The sequence below is a fragment of the Mus pahari genome, chromosome 1, assembly GCF_900095145.1.
Source record: "Mus pahari chromosome 1, PAHARI_EIJ_v1.1, whole genome shotgun sequence".
Lineage (NCBI taxonomy): Eukaryota > Metazoa > Chordata > Mammalia > Rodentia > Muridae > Mus > Mus pahari.
Genome location: NC_034590.1, coordinates 16,170,922 through 16,184,072, shown reverse-complemented (window position 1 = coordinate 16,184,072; position 13,151 = coordinate 16,170,922). Strand labels below are relative to the sequence as shown.

The 13,151-nt window shown below is 47.3% G+C and overlaps 1 protein-coding gene across 1 annotated transcript; it reads left to right on the top strand.

Moving 5' to 3' along the window:
- On the top strand, window positions 1-8,582 carry LOC110315836 (sialic acid-binding Ig-like lectin 10). Its single transcript, XM_021189812.1, has 6 exons — window positions 1-40; window positions 3,053-3,343; window positions 4,901-5,182; window positions 5,987-6,268; window positions 6,408-6,510; window positions 8,477-8,582. Exons 1-6 carry the CDS (start codon window positions 1-3, stop codon window positions 8,580-8,582), a joined length of 1,104 nt encoding a protein of 367 aa, XP_021045471.1.
- The last annotated feature ends 4,569 nt before the right edge of the window (window positions 8,583-13,151 follow it).

Here is a 13,151-nt window from a genome sequence, read left to right as displayed (position 1 = left end):
ATGCTGTGGGGGCTCACATCCCTACTTCTGCTGTGTTTGGGTGAGTAGCACACATCATGAGAGCATCACCTGGGGCAGTGGGAAGAGAAGTCGAAGGGATAATTGTTTGCTATGAGCTACAGCTAAGTTACAGTCCATGTTGTTATAACATGGGCTCGGTAGCCGTGTAACTTCCCCCAGGAGACTATTTCTATTCACTGCAGATGGAAAGGGCAAACACACGAGAGAAATAATTCACTAGAGTCCAGCTTGGGGACCCAATGGGTTCATTGGTCTAACTTACAGGAAATGGGTGGTTTGGAGTTATCACCTTACCAACTGAGCCACATCCTCAGGCCCTATTCCATTAAAAAAAAAATACTATTTTTGTTCATTCTGTATGAATATTTCACACATGTAAACAATGTAGCTTGATCATACCCACCCAAGCCCCGGCTCCAGAGCTCCTCCAGGTACTTATTTTAAGCCACGGAGTCCAGTTCCTGTTGAGCAGAGATGATAGGGTGGGGGTTGTCCAGTGCAACATGGGCAGCCTACCAGCAACCGCGTCCCAAAGAAAAGTGACCCCTCCCACAGCTGTCAGTAGCTCCTCCCCCATTTGTGGCGCCATGCTTAGCTGGCTTGATCTCCTGCAGGTGACTACACCGGCTGTGAGCTCATGACTCTAAGAGCCACACCATATCTAGAAGACAGCAGTCACAGCTCCATCTCTGTCCTCCATTCTTTCTGCCTCTTCTTCCGCAATGTTCCCTGAGTCTTTGGTCAGGGATGGAAGGTTGGTATAGAAGTCCCATCTCCAGCAGAACGCTTAGTGTATCTTTTCATTTAAAAAAGTTACTTTTTTCGGGCTTGTGAGAAGGCTCAGTGGGTAAGAGCACCCGACTGCTCTTCCGAAGGTCCAGAGTTCAAATTCCAGCAACCACATGGTGGCTCATAACCATCCGTAACAAGATCTGACNCCCTCTTCTGGAGTGTCTGAAGACAGCTACAGTGTACTTACATATAATAAATAAATAAATATTTACAAACAAACAACATAAAAAGAATATTGATATTTAAAAAAAGTTACTTTTTTCAAGATTTATTATTTTTAATTATATGTATGTATGTTTGTATGTACGTATGTATGTATGTATGTATCTCTGGGTGGGCATATGCACATATGCATATGTGGTCTGGTGCCCACAGAGACCAGAAGTGTCCAGTGTCCTGGAACTGGAGTCACAGATGGTTGTGAGCTAATTGATGGGAGTGCTAGGACTCAACCCACACCAGTAAGGTATTTGCCTCTCATGCTCGAGGCCCCCAGGTTAGATTCCCTGAATTGTGTAAAGTTGTGTGTAGTTGTGCGTACCACCATCTCAGGACCCGGGAAGTAAGAGCAGAAACATCTTAAATTCAAATAATTCTGGTTATATAGTCAATTTGAGGCCAATCTAGGCTAGAGACTTTGTCCCAAAGAAAGACTTCAGTGAAACCATTGTCTTTATGGTGATGACCAGTTATAGAAAAGTCACATAGATTAAGATCAGTGAGGGAAGAGATGATGGGGGGAGTTGCCAGAGAACTAAGTATGAGCACCCAGTTGGCCTCTCCTAGGGAAGTTATCCGGACAGCACGATTCTCTCAGCAGCAGTGCATGGTGATACACAGAGTTTAAGTTCAGGCTTCCCACTCAGGGAGCCCACCAAGCCTCCAGCGCAAGGTGTTCACTGGGAGTCTGGTCATGCAGTTGTGACAGACCTTAGCATTCGACACTTCCAGAGATCAAAATGATACTTACTATAAATAATAGCATGACAGACATCACAGGTACCCTCATGGGCTCCTGAACAGAAATGTCCTTAAATTCCATAAGACTGAGAGGGACTCTTCTGTTCCTTCAGGCTGGGGGAGGGGAATAAGTTCCACAGCATATGGCTTAGCCTATGAGCCAGGAGTCACAAGACAGGCAGGCAGTGGGTCAAGGTAATGTAATTCAGGGCTTAGCCTATGAGCCAGGAGTCACAAGACAGGCAGGCAGTGGGTCAAGGTAATGTTATAATTCAGGCCAGGGGAGGCCTCAACAGAATAAGATGATTGCTCCATGCTTTATGGTTAGTTTGCTTTCTGGAACCCACATGGTGAGAGGAGAGAGCTGACTTCTGTTAGTCGTCCTCTGACCTTCAGAAGCGCGCACACATCCATGCGCGCAGGAATGCCCCCACACACACACACCATGAGTGAGCACATGAATGGTTAGATGCAATGAAAAAGTAACATTGCAATTCAGAGTCGACCGGGGCATCGGAGAGGGCTGGGTTTGCAGCTGCAGAGGACCACAGTGGTTGTGCATAGTTTCTGTTGCTGTGGTAAAACCCTGACCAGAAAACAGCTTGGGGAAGAAAGGGTTTATTTAAGCTTACAACTATAGTCGATTGCCGAGGGAAGCCGAGGAAGGGACCTGGAGGCAGGGACTGAGTCAGAGACCATGGAGGAATGTTGCTTACCGGTTTGTTCCCCGTGGCTTGCTCAGTTTCTTAGACGATCCAGGCCCACCTGCTTAGGGATGGCACCAGGTCCACAGTGTGCTAGCCCACCCCCAATGTGAATCAGAAATCTAGAAAAGACCGCCACCCCCACAGACCTGCCCAGTGGCTGATTTGATGGAAGAAATCCTTCAGTTGAGATTCCCTCCTCCCAGATATGTCTAGGCTTGTGTAGGGTTAACAAAACTGTAATGCATATCAACTGTCTGTCCAGAGGGAATTTCAGGCAAGTGTGACTTGATTCAGGGGAGAGTGGCAGCTAGAGAGACTGTAAGTGAGCAATACTATATAGCCCAAGGACTCTGCCACAATCACATGACTCTTAGATTATCGGATGTGACCCAGTGATGCATCTTAATAAAGACTCTCTTACCAAGAAGGACTCTGGCCCTCTGAGGTGACTTTTCAGAGCTGGGCAAATGCAAAACCTGTCCTGAATGACTATAACGTGACCCTTTGATTAACAGGCAGGACTCTGGAAACTTGAAGTAGGACCATTTTCCATTTTATATCTCTCCCCACAGGGTTACTTTCTCCAGCTTTGGTTGATGTCAAGAAGACAGCAATGGAAGATGGCCTATGCAGTACGGTCCCTTGTGTGGTCGAATTTTCCAAGGCACCTCTCAGAAATCCCATGATTGTGAGCTATAGGCTTAATGAAAATATCAGCTTCCGTGTTGGTACCCACCATCCCAGTGCCCCCATGGGTGATCTCTCCACAGAGGAGGTGGAGTACTGCATCCTGATGACCCACAACATGCTCCGAAGAAAAAACATGACCGACTCGCTCTATGTCAGTCTAGGAGCTCAGAAAGGTACTGTCATGAGGGCAGAGGTTGGACTCTCCATGTCACGTGATGTTCAGGCTCACATGCTTAGTGGTTTAGGAAGGAGGAGACCTAAAGGGAGTGCAGGTGACCAGGTTAATCAAGTACTGGATTTTATAAAATCTTGGGTCTCTCTCTCTCTCTCTCTCTCTCTCTCTCTCTCTCTCTCTCTCTCTCTCTCTNCTCTCTCTCTCTCTCTCTCTCTCTCTCACACACACACACACACACACACACACACACACAAATGAAGTAAATGCTAAAACAAAACAAAAGAAAAAAGCCCAGCTGGGGACTGGCTATATAGGTCAGTAGATAAAGGCACTTGCCACCAAGTTCAAAGACCTGAGTTCCATCCCTGGGACCTCCATGATGGAAAGAAAGAACAGACTTCTGCAAGATGTCTTCTGACTTTCATATGCACAAGTGGCTACACATGAATTAACTAATGTAAACATCTAAAACCCTTAGCTATTTAGTTTGTAATATAACATAATGCTTTAAGGACAGTTGGCATCTCTCTAAATAGAAATTTCAGAGACAGAAGCAGAAGTAGTGGCTTGTACTTGTAATCTCAGCACCTCGGAGCAGCAGTGATAGAAATGCCAGGAATTTGAGGTTAGCCTGGGCTACAGTTTGAGTTCCAGGTTTACCCACATAGAACAAGGCATGGTAACACACATCTGTAATCTCAGCGTTCCTGTGGTAGGATGGAAAGCAGAGGCAGCAGGATCCTGGGTGGCCGAGACTCAGCTAGCCTGGGATTCACAGCCACCAACAAGAGACCATCTTGAGCAAGGCAGAAGGCAAGGACTAACATCTGTATGCAAGTCTGTAAGGCATTCTCTTGGTTAATAACTGGGGCAAGATGGCTCAGCTCACTGTGGGTGGTATCACCCCAAGACGAGTGGTCCTAGGTTTATAAAAATGCAGACTGGGAAAGCCAGTAAGAAGGGCTCCTCTATGGTTTCTGCTTCAGTTCCTTCCTCCAGGTTCCTGCCGTGATTTCCCTCAATGACGGTGTGTGACATGGAAGTGTAAGGTGAACCAAACTCTCTCCTTTCCGAGTTGTTTTTGGTGATGTCTTTATCACAGCAATAGAAAACAAACCAATACAGTGTGTGTGTGTGTGTGTGTGTGTGTGTGTGTGTATACACATGTGTATGCCACTGTGTGTGTATGGAAGTCACAGCTTGTGAGCATCTGTTCTTTCTTCCACCATATGAGTCCTGGGGATGAACGCTGGTTCTTGGAGTTGGTGGCAACTGCCTTTATCTGCTCAGCCTTATTGCTAGTCCCAAATAATGTAATTTAAATCTTTTTTAAAATCCAGAGTTCAGGATCAAGGTTACACAAGCTCCTTCATGCCTGGGGGTGAGGGAAAGTGGGCTTTCTGGTAGCAGAAATTGGTGAGAAATCATGTGAACATGGCAATCCCAGGTTCTGTAGGACTGTTGGAAGAAGTTTGGGGGTTCCAATCAGGAATGCTGTGCAGTGACATACCTGTGAAACACTAATCTAAACACAACCTTTTCCTCTCTCCTCCAGACCTGACCCAAAACCCTGACCTTCACATCCCAGAAAGTAGTGTGGCTGGAGAGCCTGTGACTTTGAGCTGTACCATTCGAGGAACCTGCCAAGAGTCCAAAGCTCTTTTTCCCTCCTGGAAAGGACCCATCATGTCTTCCAACACAACCGTCTCCATCCACCCCTCTTCGGCACTGGCCATTGACCCAAAACCTGAGGACCAGGGCACCACTCTCAGATGCCACTTAAAGCTATCCCTAAATAATCTTTCCAGCAGTAAAGTGGTCAAGCTGCAACTGGTCTGTGAGTGCTGTGGGTACTATCAGGGCCTAGAGTCTGGGAGAAATTTTGGGCCCCAGAGGAAGACTTTGGTCCTGAAGAAGAAGATTGGTCATATTTTGACTGTGGGGGGCTGAGAGATCATAGGTCCATGTTTGCTGTGGACTTCAAGCACCAAAAATGAAGGAGAACCCCTCTGGGTCTCAAAGTCTCCGAATTGTTTTGGGAATCAAGTAAGGTTGGGGGCTATAGAGATGGCTTAAATGGCCGAGAGAGCTCATTATATGCACCTGTTACTTTTCTATTGCTGTGATAAAACACCATGATCAAGGAAACCTATGAAAGAAAGAGTGTTTATTATGTTTCCAAAGGGATAGAGTCGTCATGGCAGACCTAGGAAATAGAGCATGATGCTGAGAGCTCACATCCTTTACCATAAACAGGAAATGACCTAAGACTTTAGCTCTCAAAGCCCACCTCCAGTGACATACTTCCAACAAGGCCACGCCTCCTAAACCTCCTCACAATCACCTGGGGACCGAGTGTTCAACTACATGAGCCTCTGCAGCACATTCTCATTCAAACTACCTCACCTCTCTCGCAGAAGAACTGAGTTTAGTTCCCCCCCTAACACCCATGTTGGGCACCTAAACCTGTAACTCTAGCTCTAGGGGATCTAGTGCCCTCTTCTGGTCTCGGTGGGCACTGTACTCACGTGCACATACACAGACACGCATATGCACATAATTATGAATAAGGTTGGGCTTTGGAGGAAATGAGGGAAATTGTGGATGTCTCTCTCTGACCTCTGCCCTTTCTTCCCCACAGCACCCACCAGGCTGCTCAACTACTCCTGTTTGCTGAAGAGGACACTCACATGTAGCTGTTCCTTCCATGGGATCCCCACACCTTCGGTGCAGTGGTGGGTGGGAGGAACCCCTGTGAGTGTGACTAGCATAGATGCCATCCTACACATGACCACCACCACACTAGAACCCTGGACCAATAGCACCATCCACCTCATGTGGGAACCAGAAATCGTTAGGGGACTTCGCTGCGAGGGGAAGAACCAATATGGAGTCCATGCTTCTAGAATCTTCTTGATACCAGGTGAATGGAGAGAGGCCCGGTGTGACTGAGATGGAAGGCCAGCACTGGAGGACCAGGATGAGCACAGACCCTGAGCAGAAGGAAGAGAGTCAAAGTTTGAAGCCTCAGGGTGACCGTGTTCTCCTTCCTTTCTTTTCAGATAAAAGCTCCGTTTCCAGTGTGTTCCTGAGAGGTCTAATCCAGGGCATTGTATATGGGGCCATAGCGTCGGCTTTATTCCTCTTCTTCCTTGTTGTGCTGGCGTGAGTATCAGTGTTCAAATTCAACACCAGACCCTCCCTACAGCCTGCCATGTTGACTAGTTTTTAAAACCACACATATTCTGTTGAGTGTGTGTGCATGTGCATGTATGTGAATATGTGTGTGTGTGTGTGCAAATGCATGTGCCTTTCATAGTATATCTTTAGAGATCAGAGGAGAACTCCCAGTAGTTGGCTTTTTGCTTCTGCCGGATGGGTCAGTCTTGACTGCAGGCTCCTTTACCCACAGAGCCTCTCACTGGTCTTCCATTGACTTACGCTGCTTGTTTTCTCCATCGCATTTTTTTCCAATTTAGTTTTCTGTTGAGGTTGACTCCTTGTTAAGTTCCAGCCATTCTTTATTTGCATTTAGAGTTATACATTTCCCTTTAATCATACATTTAACTGCACCCCACAGATGTGATTATGAACTATGTTATCACTTGACTGAAACATTTCTGATTTCCATTATGTTTTTCAACCTATTAGCAGTATCAGTGCTTTCTAGTAAATTCCTCACATCCTCCTTCAGCACTGAAGGTTGAAGATAAGTCTTTGAATATGCCAGACAATAGTTCCACCACTGAATCATGCACAAGCCCATCACTGGGGAACTCTAGGCAGGGGCTCTACCACTGAGCTACACCCTAGCCCTTTTTATACTTTCATTTTAAGACAGAGCCTCAATACACTGGTCTTGGACTTCCTCACCTCCGAAATAGCTGGTATAATAATAGTCCTGTACCACAGGACCAACTGATACTCTTTCTAGCTTAAATTAAATAGGATCATAAAATATGTTGTACATAGTGCCAATTTATTTTCCTTGAAGCAAATTTTTTGTTGGAACATTTCTACATGGGCTCAAGTGAAATGAGCATTTCTTATTTGTTGAACTGCAGTCGTGATTCATGCTTCCTTTAAGTCAAATTCATTCACGATGGGGCTGGAAAGATGGCTCGATATAAAAGTGCTTCCCTCCAACCCCAAGGGCCTGAATTCGATCCCCCAGGGCTTACATGGTGAAAGAAATAACCAACTCCTGCAAGTTGTCCTCTGGCCTCCGCACCCATTAAGAAAGTGTAATTTTACGAAATTCATTGTGTTGCCAAGGTCTCCTTGACTCAGCAATCAAAAGCCAGCCCGAGGTTTATGCAGGGCATGGCTTCCTTACAGCCGCTTCCTGATCTCTGGCACTGCTTTCGAAACCAATTTCAGTCATTTTTAATCGAAGGATGGTTCTCAGACAGGAAATGAAAATTTGGATCTTACTCTCTCAATTCACACAGAAGCCAAAGGAGGCTTTTCATCTGGAAAAGGATAAAGGACTGGAGAACAGCTATAAAAATCTGGCTCCAGATGTTGGGGTTGAGGGGAGGTGTACGATATGACAGAGCCCATGGTAGCTATGAAGTCCCCACAAGCAGGTGACTATCTATGTAATCGCTGCTATGTCCGTTGAATAGAACACAGAATATCTGAGAGTTCCTTGTTGATACATGTGCCAAAAATGTTAAAGAGGAGGAAGAAATATGTAAAATAAACTTGTACCCACACAAAAGGTGTGTGTGTGTGTGTATGGATATGTAAATAGATTGATTACAGGGCTGCAAGAGAAGCAGAGAGAAGGCACTGCCATAGGGGTCACAAGGGGCTAGGACTTTGTCCCGTGTTTAATGGGGAACCTCAGGAGGGTAGTGACTAAGAGAGAAACAGCAGTTTCTAGGGCTTAGATAGCCTAGAGACCAGGAGGCCAGTAAAGGCCGGGGAGGGTCCACAGCAAACTAGGTTTGCTATCCTTCGGACGGGTGGGCGGTTCACAGACCCAGCTTGTGGAGGGAGCCTGGTGCTCTAGCTGCAGCCCAGGGCTAGTTTGGGGAATGGGGGTGATGGAAGGGAGTCACGGTGTCCAGTCAGGGTGTCGGGGTAGAGCTGAATGCAGCATTCACCACAAGGTTCGTTGTCTTAGAATGAAGATGCTTAATTGGTGGGAGGAAAAACAAACTTGCAAGAACAAAGAAGCCCCGACCCTCGTGAAACCAGTTTTGGGAGGAGCCAACGCTGCTGAAGTCTGAAGCTGCAGGTGCGCTAGCCTTGGCTCCGGTAAGAACGCTTCGCTGGCGGCAGGGACCCAAGTTCTCTCGGCCTTCCTAGGTACAGCCACCAGAAGGCGCTCATTCCTTGGGAACAGCGATTGCAGCCCTATCCTTGCGCTCAGCTCTGCCCCAGCTTGAACAGAGTGGAGGGGCAGAGTGGATATGGGTCTGGGTTTGTACATTCTTCTCACCGAGGTCCCATGGAACAGCAGAGCCCTGCAGCGACCATGGCAAGGACCCTGTAGAGCTTCAGGCCTAGCACTGTCCCACGGTGGAGACCTTTGAGAGTAAACCCCATTGTATGTCAGCTGGGGTTGCTGCAGGATGGGATGAGCGCCTTCAAACCACAGATATTTCTCCCCTTAATTCTGGAAGTTAGAGGCCACAATGGGGTGTCCAGATGGCTGTCTTTTCCTAGGGACTCTTTCCTTTACCTGGAGATGTCGGGTCTCCTTTCTGTGTCCTCACAGGACCACATTTGCATCATCATCTCCCCCATCCCCCTCTTTCTTTTTGATCTTTTTGTTTTCTGTAGCTCCAGGTTGGGGATGCAGGGCCTTGCTTATTCTGATACATTCTGAGAGTAGAGTGCCTCGAAAGCTCCACTGCCGATCCACGATTCACGCACCTCCCCCCACCCCTCACTGGGATTCCTAGCAAAGGGCTCTTTGACTGAGCACCAGCTAGACCCCAGCTCCTCACCGCGGGACTGTAAAAGAGCACACTGCCACATTTCTGTTTTCCCAACCCTCCTTTATGTTTGTTGTTGTTGTTGTTGTTGTTGTTGTGGTTGTTTTGGGTTTTTTTTTGGACAGGGTCTCACTAAGTCAACCGAGGTAACCTTGAACTCTGAGATCCCCCTGCTTCGACCTCCTAGTTGGTAGGAAGATAGTTGTCCCTGCCCATTTCAACCCTAATTTCTTGTCACAGTCCATATTGGAATCTAATCCACCCACATGAACTCGATTACCTCAGTAAAGTCTTGTCTCCAAATGTAAGTGTATTCTAAGGTGGCAAGGGCTTGGGTTTCAGCAAAGAACTTAGGATGACAAGTTGGTAGAGTGCTTGCCTAGCACGCATGAAAACTCTGGCTGGTTTCATTCCCAGCACCCCCACAAATGGGGTGGGGTGTGGTTCTCACCACATTCATCCCAGCACTGAGAAGGCAGAGGCAGAAGGATCAGGATTTCAGGCTCTATGGTGGGTTGGAGGTCAGCTTGGATAAGTTAGACCCTGTCTCAATCAATCAATTAATCAATCAATTAATATCAATGACAAAAAATAAGACATTTTTGTGAGCAACACCTTTTACCTATGGCTAAAGATTAAAGAAGCCTGTCTCAATCAATCAATCCATCATCAATCAATCAATCAATATCAATGACAAAAAAAGAGACATTTTTATGAGCAACACCTTTTACCTACAGCCGTTAAACAAGCCAGTCCACCCCCTTGAGTGGGATACTCAGGACAGGGGCTGCACTTTCCAAGGGCAAGGAAGGGCAGCCTCTGTCTCTTCTACAGCCCAGGGCCTTGGAGAGAGAAGAGTTCACACGGGAACTGCAGGGGGATCATGGTGCACGGGAACTGCAGGGGGATCATGGTGCACGCCAGACTTCTCTAGCCTGACAGACCTGCAGAGGAGCAAGACACCATCTCCACCCCAGAGCCAGAGACCTACAGCCAGCTCTCCCCGTGGCTGGCAAACCCGCCCCTCTCCAGGCCTGCCCCTTCTCCCCCACCCCTCCTTCTGTTTCCTCTCCTCATCCTCTTCCATTTTTCCTCTTGTCTCCCTGTCTCCTCCTTTGCTTTCCCTCCTCTTCTCTCCCCCTTCCTCCCCTCTCATCCCTCCCCATCTTTCTTTTTCTCTCCTCTTCCCACATTCATCCTCCTATTCTTTTTCTGTCTTTCTCTCCTTCCTCCTCCCTCTCCTTCTCTTCCTCTTGTTTTTCTTCCCCTTCCCCTCTTCCTCCCCTCCTCCTCTTCTTGTCCTAACCTCCGTGTAGTCTCTTCCAGGGTGGGTGGCCTGGTGCTTGTCTATGGCTCAAGGGCAGATATCAGGGGAAGCAGGGCCTTGGCTTCACCCAAAAGTCATGCAGGAAAGGGTTGACCAGAAGTTCAAGTATAGGAACTGGGGGATTCGGGGTGCTCTGGAGAGAGCAGTTGTGGGGCGGGCAGAGACAAGCAGAATGAATCAACCAGCTACCTTCTCTGTATTTGGTGAGACTTTCTAAAAAAATAATAGAACAGCCCTGAATACAAAAGCACACTGCTGGCCACCGTCACCCTGCTGTGGCTGGGCCACTGTCACTCTACTCTCTCTTTGTATCTATCTCATGCTCTTGGCCTACACTTTCCCATCCCACCCCATCTCAATCATGCTTTATTCTGTCTCTGATACTTCACATTACTTTGTTTTGTAGGGTCCATGCATTTGGGGGGTGTATATGGACCTCTTTTCAGCCACCCCTCTCCTCTTTGAGTTAGGGTTTCACACAGCCCAGGCTGTCCTCCAACTTGCTATGTAGCCAAGGATGACCTTGAACTCTTGATTTTCCTGCTTTCCCATGCCTCGGGCAGGGGTTGCAAGCATGCATCTCTATGCCTGGTTTCTGTGGTCCTGGGATGGATGCCAGGCAAGAACTCTGCTGACTGAGCCACATGCCTGGCCTTCTTTTGCCATTTCTCCCTCTTCCCTCCGGTCCTTCTCTTTCCCATTTATCAAACATTTCCCCGTGTACCCAGGTGCCACTCTGTACTGAGTCCTGTGGGAACACATCGTCAGGATGGACTGGTGACCATCCAGACCAAGGCACAGATTTATTCAGTAGGGGTATAGAAAGCCAGATGTCCCATAGAGGAAGATGCTTCTGTCCCCATGTGGGCTTGGTCACCTCAGGCTCTTCTGGACTGCCTTTTTCTTTTCTTTTCTTTTTTCAGATCAAAGGATGACTAAGCCCCAAGGAAATGGTTATAACTTAGTCAGCAGTAGGTGACTGATTCTGGAGAGATGGCAGAATGTACCAGAAAGAGAGGGTCAGGCAGACAGCTGTGTGACATCTCTCATTCCTACAGATGAAGGGAGCAACTGAGACTTCAGTCTGAGACCTAATCAATCCAGCAACCCCCGGGACTTGGTAGGGTCAACACATCCACCTTACAGAGCAGGAAACAGAGAAAGTTGTGGTTAAGAAGTCTCTAGGAGGAGGGGACAAGGAAGACATGCCGTGTCACTCCTTGCAGAGTCCCTCAGGGGTCCTTCTGCTACTCACCGCAAAGCAGAACTGTGTAGAGACGGTAGTTCTGTTGGTGCAATGCAGTCAATAAAGGGTGATGTCTTAGGCACATTTCAATTGCTGTTACAAAACACCATGACCAAGGCAACTTCTAGAAGGAAGAGTTTATTGGGGGCTTACAGTTCCAGAGAGGCTTAGAGTCCATGACCATTATGGGGGAGCATAGTAGGCAGACAGGCATGGCATTGGAACAGTAGGGGGCTCACATCTCATTCATAGCACAGGGTAGAGACAGAGATCATACACATGCTAAGTGGGAATGTGGTAGGCTTTGGGAACCTCCATCTCCTCCTCCAGTGACACACCCCCACCAACGTGGCCACACCTACCAGCCCTTCTCAAACAGGGAAGGCCAAGCATTCAAATACAGGACAAGAAGGAGCCATTCTCACTCAACCCACACAGAGGTGGCTTCACAGAGTCAAGAGACAAAAATCCAAACACTATGACAGCGTGAGCTTCCCTAAATCCAAAAATATGAAACCCAAACTGCATCAGAACCGGAAACACTTTGAGAAAGGATCTGATGTAGTCCAGGCTAGCCAGCCTTGAACTTGATGTGTAGCCAAGGATGGGCTGAACTCCTGATCTCCCTGCCTCCACCTCGCCAGTGCTGGGATTACAGGTGGGCAACGCCACACCAAAATGAATAAAATGTTATTAAAAAATTAAACGCTTCAGAATTTAGAGTGATTCGAATTTCAGTTCTCCAGATTAGGATGTTCAACCGAAATCAAGCCCTTGCTTCTTAAGTTGCTCCTGCCAGAAATTTTGTCACCACAATGAGAAAAGTATCTTATAAACATCAAACCTGCAATACTTCAAGGGACAGGAAACGGTCCGCTGTAGTGCCCAGTGGGGCACAGTGGGTAGAACTGACCTGTGTGTTACGTACCTGTCCTGGTCTGTGCCATTCTGTCACACACTGGTGATTGGCATGCTCAGTTGTAAAACATTTGCCTGGAGTCCCGCACTGAAGGGATAGGGGCTGGCTAAGGGCTCTATGTCTTGCCTGGCAAGCCCAAGGTCTTGGGTTCAATTTAGGGATTCAGTGACTTCTCCTACAACTTATGCGAGCCCAAAGAGTGGGGACCCCCACCACCACAAACATAAAAAGAGAACTATTTCCCCACTGTTCTCTTACCCAAAAAAAAAAAAAAAAAAAAAAAAAAAAAAAAAAAAAATTAGAATTAACTAAATTTAATTACTTGGTTTGAAGTTGGATTTCTGGGTCTGAGGGAAGAAACTGAGG

Excerpts from the sequence above, each read along its gene's own strand:
- LOC110315836 (XM_021189812.1), top strand. The coding sequence starts at position 1 with ATGCTGTGGGGGCTCACATCCCTACTTCTGCTGTGTTTGG. Across the intron at positions 41-3,052 it reads CCTACTTCTGCTGTGTTTGG|GGTTACTTTCTCCAGCTTTG; the intron begins GTGAGTAGCACA and ends CTCTCCCCACAG. Across the intron at positions 3,344-4,900 it reads CAGTCTAGGAGCTCAGAAAG|ACCTGACCCAAAACCCTGAC; the intron begins GTACTGTCATGA and ends TCTCTCCTCCAG.